The sequence below is a fragment of the Loa loa genome, assembly GCF_000183805.2.
Source record: "Loa loa unplaced genomic scaffold supercont3.2, whole genome shotgun sequence".
In the NCBI taxonomy this organism is placed as follows: Eukaryota; Metazoa; Nematoda; class Chromadorea; order Rhabditida; family Onchocercidae; genus Loa; species Loa loa.
Genome location: NW_018108182.1, coordinates 613153 through 619916, shown reverse-complemented (window position 1 = coordinate 619916; position 6764 = coordinate 613153). Strand labels below are relative to the sequence as shown.

At 35.4% G+C, this 6764-nt stretch overlaps 2 protein-coding genes across 2 annotated transcripts; one reads left to right on the top strand and one right to left on the bottom strand.

Moving 5' to 3' along the window:
• Nucleotides 1–353: 353 nt before the first annotated feature.
• LOAG_11411 (hypothetical protein) lies at nucleotides 354–557 on the top strand (the record flags this gene model as incomplete). Its single annotated transcript, XM_003146932.1, has 1 exon — nucleotides 354–557. A coding segment is annotated over one exon (204 nt), but the record flags the coding sequence as incomplete, so codon positions are not given.
• Nucleotides 558–4859: 4302 nt separating this feature from the next.
• Nucleotides 4860–5303, bottom strand: LOAG_11410 (hypothetical protein; the record flags this gene model as incomplete). The annotated part of the gene is made up of 2 exons (XM_003146931.1): nucleotides 4860–5067; nucleotides 5179–5303. The coding sequence occupies 2 exons, from the start codon at nucleotides 5301–5303 to the stop codon at nucleotides 4860–4862; spliced, it is 333 nt and encodes a 110-aa protein (XP_003146979.1).
• Between the last annotated feature and the right edge of the window lie 1461 nt (nucleotides 5304–6764).

Genomic DNA, 6764 nt, shown 5'->3' with positions numbered 1-6764 from the left:
TAGCAATTGATGTAAAAATAATTTTCGTTTAAATGAACAGAAAATGGAAAGAAATTTTGATGGTAGTAGAGGAATATACTTGAATGCAGTAATATTTTTTGATATTCGAGGTCAATATATGATAATCACATGCATAATTTATTATCAAATTACCAAATCATATCAAATCAAATTTATTATCAATATTACTGAATAGATGTGCATAATTATCAAAGAATTATAATTAGCAAATCATATTTGGCCCGAAATTTTTTGTTTTCTTTTGGAGAAAAAAGCTATCAGCCTTCCAATAGTTCAATAAGAAACAATTTCCGTTTAAATAACGATCAAAAAATGAAAACAAAACTTCTCAGGTTAAACCAGTCACACCGAGAAAACTGCATAATCCGGCAAAGGAACTACAGCGTCCAGTAACTAAAGACATGCAGTATGCTTACAAGGAGCTGCCGCTCCGGAATCGGGCTTTCGCACCGTGCATACCACATTTAGAGAGAAAGAAAAAGCAGCTTGATAAGAAAATTAAGCGGATGCAAAATAAATCATGTACCGGCAAATGATTTCTGCAAACTGCATTAGTGATATGCAACAACAATGACTAATTGCGTATGATTCGGTGGATGGATTTATTGATTTTAGAAACAGTTTATTGATTTCATCTGTTAATAGCGATCATTTTATGATGTGAATGAAAGGAAAATAAAATAAAAATCTTTTCTGCATTCAAAAGTTCTTGCAACTCGCTCAAATGACCCGTATGGAACAGATAGCAACTTAAAATGTACGGTCTGAGGCAGAGTTTTCACTCGAAGCCAATCAAAGTGACAATTGAACGTTTTTCCGGTTGCCTGTTAAATTGAGTTCTCCAGTAGCGTAAAAAAAGAACTGAGAAATGGCAATAAAAAGAAGTAGAAATGAAGACGAAAGAAGATTATTTATCTTTGCAAGCTCATCCAATAATGGTACTAACAAATAGACATAACTATATTTCCTAATGTCATAATCTCAACATATATTGATGACAACTGCACAGTCCTGAAGAATGATCGCATTAGAAAATACCGATGCGAAAAATTTCAGAAAATATCTGCTACTAGAAATTCCAGAAAATATCAACTACGGAAAATTCCAGAAAATATCTATTATGGAAAGTCCCAGAAAATATGAACGGAAAATCTAGAAAATATTAACCACGAAAAACTCCAGAAAATTACTTCCTTGAAAAATTCCAGAAAATACCTACTATGGAAATTTTCAGAAAATATCTCCTTTGGAAAATCTATAAAGTATCAAATTACAAAAAATCCAGAAAATACTACCGTAAATTCCAGAAGATATCTATTACGGCAAATCCCGGAAAATATTTGTCATGTAAAACCCAGAAAATATTTACTGTGAAAAACTTCAGAAAATACCTACAATGGAAAATTCCGAGAAATATATGCTACGGAATATTCTGGAAAATATTTACTGCGAAAAACTGCAGAAAATATCTACGGAAAACTCCAGAGGGATTCTGCTATGGAAAATCTAGAAAATACCAATTATGAAAAATTTCAGTAATTATTTAGTATGGAAATCCCCAGAAAATCTATGGTATGGAAAATTTCTGAAAATAGCTCTTATGCAAAATTCCAGAAAATACCTACTACGGAAAATCAGAAAACATGGAGAATATCTACCATGGGAAATTTAAAAATATCAACTTGGAAAGTTCCAGAAAATACCTACCAGGGCAGAAAATATGTAATGGAAAATTTTCGGAAACATTTACTGCAGAAAACTCCAGAAAATGTCCACTGCGGAAAATTACAGAAAATATCCGCGGAAATATCCACAAAATAAACCAATTGCATCTAACTTTTCAGATAAAACTGCCGTAGTAAATCTTTAATTTTCTTCTGGGTTAGAAACAGCTCAACTTCTCTTTGTATAACTTCCCAGTATATTGTCTTTGATGGTCAACAAGAAAATGAGAGTCTTGTGATCGGAGTACATTACACCGCACAGTTTTTTTTTAAAAGGGAGTGTATTTAAGCCATTGTTTTTGACATTTATTGTGAAAGTTTGATTATCTGAGTTGAATAGTTTCAGCAACAATATATTTGATATTTATTTGTGTAGGAAGTGACTAAAGAACTTCTTTATTGACAGGATAATATGCAGATCTCCTTAAACAATAATATTGACCAAGCCAATAGACTTTAAATTTGGTAATAATTGGACAGTTGGATTAAGAGCAGAGATGCCTGGAAATTTCCTGTTAATAACGTTATGTGGCGTCCAATCCAAAAAAGGAATCTTTTTTATATTTGGATAGGCTTATATATATTAAGAAGTGAGAGGCGGTGATATTAAAAACCGTAAACTGTTGAGAGCCAAATTACAAAAACATGCCCATTGCAACAAGATCCAATGAGAAGAACAGATGTGTATTTAGTTAGATATTTTAAGGAATTGCTAACAAAGGCATTTCTAAACAAAGACATGTGCTTAGACATAAAGGAAAAACATGAGAATTGAAACGGGAAATAAATCTAAGGAATGTAAATTTAAACAAATATGTGAGATAAATGGTAAACCATGAATCATGGGAAAACATTCCTAATTTTATTTATATAATTATAAAATTTTAGTTTTTCACGACTTTCGCGACAACATTAGTCACTTTTATGGCCATTTCTATTGTAATTAGCAGGGAATTTAGAGAGGGTCTTGAAAGCTAACACATGAAGATATATGATATACAGTGAGTGTTAATGAAGCAGAATTGTCTGTTTTATCAATGTCGTTAAAAGGAGAATGATTTTAATACAGTTGGGACGCTATCCGTACAAGAATCGACTAGTTTCTCCCACGTAAAATTACGTTTCTTAAACGAAATCAATAATTCCTCTTCAATAGTATGGTATGGTTTCCTACTGTGTATGGTTTCCTTAATTTTGCTATTAATTTCGGTATCTCAAACAACGCAGCTGATGTTATTTTCCGACAACGCAAAGTTTGTATCACTAAGCCCGAGTTCCATTTTCTTCAGATTCTCTAATTTTCCTTCAAATAATAATTCTGTTGGTCGGTCAAATAAATTAGAATGGTCCGTTTCTAAGTGGCCTTTTAATTTTGATGAGTTAAACCAACAATCTTCAAATAACTACAATGAAACACCGTTTCCAGTAAACCTTCAAGGTAGACTTGAAAACTATCCCGCAGATCCCTCTTTGAAGCGCTTTATTAACATATTAAAAACAGCATCCTACAGTCTTCTGTGAAATTTTTAGGATTCTCCGTCAAGAGAAACGAAGACTGGTTTTATGAAAACAATCAAGGGATTTAGAAATTGTTGACAAATAAGAGATCTGCTCATGAACTACACCTCGCTCTGCAATCTTGCCATGCAAGATAGGCAACTTTTCGCCTTGCACGCAATAAGCTTCAACTTCAGCAGAAACTTTGAAGCATCCAAAACAAATAGTGGCTCAGTCTGGCAGGAAATATTCAACTGTGCGCAGATTTGGGTAACTACAGAGGATTCTACGAGAGTTTGAAAGCTATGTATGGGACTACACATCACAATTAAAGCTCCCTACTCAGCGCAGATAACCAAACACTTCTCACTAACAAAATCTCCATCCTGGATCGATGGTTTGAACATTTCCAACTTTCTTTAGTGCCAATCGTATAGGCCGAGGCCTAGCAATTCAGCATATTATACAACAACCAGTGAAAAACGAATTGGGTATAGCCCTATTATGGCAGAGCCCGACTATGGCTAGGCCACATAGATGAAAACTGACAAGACAGCAGGGAATGGTGCCATCCAACCTGAGGTCTGGAAACATGCAAGTCAAGCACTCTATGCTAAGTTTCACGACCTCGTTGTGCAATGTTGGGAAAAAGGTGACCTACCACCGGATCTTCATAATGCAATCATTATCATCCTATGCAGGAAGAAAGTAAAATCAGACTGCTCAACTTACCCTGGTATTATTCTGTTCTTCATTACTGGCAAAATCTTCGCAAGAATACTTCTGAACAGACTAGTGCCCACTATCTCAGAAGTTTCATTTGAAAGCCAATGTGGCTTCAGAGCTAATCAAGAGAAATCTAAGTGGAACAAAACAAAAGTCTCTATATGGCCTTCGTTAATCTCATCAAAGCCTTTGACACTGTGAGAAGAATTGTTGTAACTGTGAGAAGGTCTGTGGCAGATCTTGGAACGATTAGGATATCCTCCCATTCCTGAAAATGATCTTGCTACTACACGAGAATCAGTCCGGCCAAGTCAGACATGGCGATACACTCTCAGAGTCTCTCCCAATAATCAGTGGGGTGAAACAACGCTGCGTTCTTGCACCAACTCTCCTTACAATCTGTTTCAACATAATGCTCCAAAGGGTCGCGCAGACCTCGATAAAGAAAATGCCATTTACATCCTATATCTATCGTACCGATGGAAGCTTATTCAACCTGACCTCATACGAAGACCCTAAATTATCACATGCGACAGCTACTTTTTGGGCGATGCCGCCTTCGTCGCTCACACCGAAGCAACTCTCCAAGGCTTAACATCTCGCTTTGAAAAGGCTATAGGGCTTTGTGGGTTAGAAATCAGCTTGAAGAAGATCGTTGTCTACCAGCCTGCACCATAGGATGACCACCTTCATCCTCACTTCATCATAAGCGATTCATCAACTTAAGTCAGTCCTGCAATTCTATTATCTGCGCAACATCATCCAACATCAAGATCGATAACAGGTTAGCAAAGGAATACAATATTTTCGGAAAATTTCATAAAGGAATCCAGTGTAATAAACATCTGAAGAGAAATACAAAGATTAGTGTCTATAAAGCCATTGTACTGTCTATTCTTTTATTTGAACCTGAACCATGGTTTGTTTGCCACCACCACCTGCGACTCCTCGAATGGAGTTTTTTTTTGTTTCCACCAACGCTGCGTCTGTACAAACCGAAGCATGCAGTAGTCTGACTACATGACTAACGTTACTGTTCTTACACAGGCGTTGGTCACCAGTACTGCAGCCACACAGCTGATGATGCAGTTGCGCTGGGCTGGACACGTGAAACAACCTCAACCTTGGCCATAAAACTACTATCAATGGTCCACTCTTGCCTCGAATCGGGAACATTAGAGACGCATCATCCATAACAATTGCTGTTTACTTCGAAAACATAGGCGGAACCAGCCTCAAGGACAAACGAGAACGCGGAAAAAGCCGCACCTCACCACTATCGCTTAAGTAAACTTTCCGCTGTGCCTTTTGCAACCGAACTTGTCTATTCCGCATTGGCTTTCTTAGCCATTAGCTTGTCTATAGTATAAGGGTTTAGCTCTTCACATATCTTCTTTCGCGAAGTTTGTCCACAATGAAGATGATGATGATGACTCACAGTACAGGTAAATCCGGATTTATGCAACTATTGTCGTATTTCCTCTCAGGCATCATTTTCTGAAAATAATACAATAAAACAGTAGCTTGATTGGTTACTTCTCCCTCTCTCTTCGTATCATCAAAATTAAAATTACATCAGAAATAAAATTATTACACTATTATATTTAAATAATAAAAAGGAGGAGAGAATTGACTAGACAAGATGATAAAATCCTTTAAATAGAAAAATTAAAGGAGAAAGGAAGATATAACCTAACAATGGGGTACGTCACAAATGGACTTCTGTACTAACAGTACATTATTATAAATTGAATAAAATCTCTATCGCTCGCAAAATCAACGTACAGCTTCGAAAAAAAAAGCAAAAAAAAAGCGAAAAGCAAAATAAAAAAAATGAAAAAAGAAAACAACCCTCACCTTGTATTCACCGCGCTGCGCCGATTCCTTCATCTTGCATGTGTTTGATGATTGGTTTTTCTTTCACTTGTACTAGCTTTTTATTCTGTTTGAGCATATCGGGTGCTTCCGTTATTTGGGAAATTTTAATCCACCTATCAGTTATGCTGTTTCAGTAATTTACCACTTTGCCAGTAAAAACTGATCATGAATTCAAAATAACTTTAGTCACCGCATATTAAGTGGTCCACGGCCTATTACCACCCCTTGAGAACCACCAATCTAGAGCAATATTAGCTTAGTTCCTTTGCGCTTTGCAAATCCGACAAATTTAAATTTAAATAAATCAAAAGGAAGCAATATAATTAAATGCTTAGCCTCACTTCACAGTTTATTAAATCACAACAGTAACATTCCCAAGTAAAAAAAGGACTTTCTCAAAACCCAGTAAGAGAACTTCATAAGAAAATAAACCCATAGATGTATACCAGTTATCTTAGATTAACGCATTTTAGTGATCTATATAACAGTTCACCTAAAAAACACAACACAACTGGCAAAGAATTGGTAGTTTTCTTTTGAACATATGTTGCTTCAATTTAAAAAAGTGAAACTGAAGTCAACCAAAGGAATACAAAAATGGAAGGAAAATGTATACAAACGGATTCACAGAATGGCAAAGAAAACGGTAAGAATCATCGAAGTATAAAGGAATTATGTTTAAAAAATTACGTTGAAGACTGAAACAAAAATAGCAACCATAACTGTATTCAAAGTCTCTTACAGGGAAATAAAATTTAATAGTGTAAACAAAAAGCATGTTCTCTTCGCTTGACGAATTTAAAGAGAAAAAAAAAAAACGAAATTAATGGTTGGACCAAACATGTTTGATATCCATCGCTCTAATGATTTCTAGTTCTGAAAATCAACAAAAAAAGGCTCAAATATTACAGTCACAAC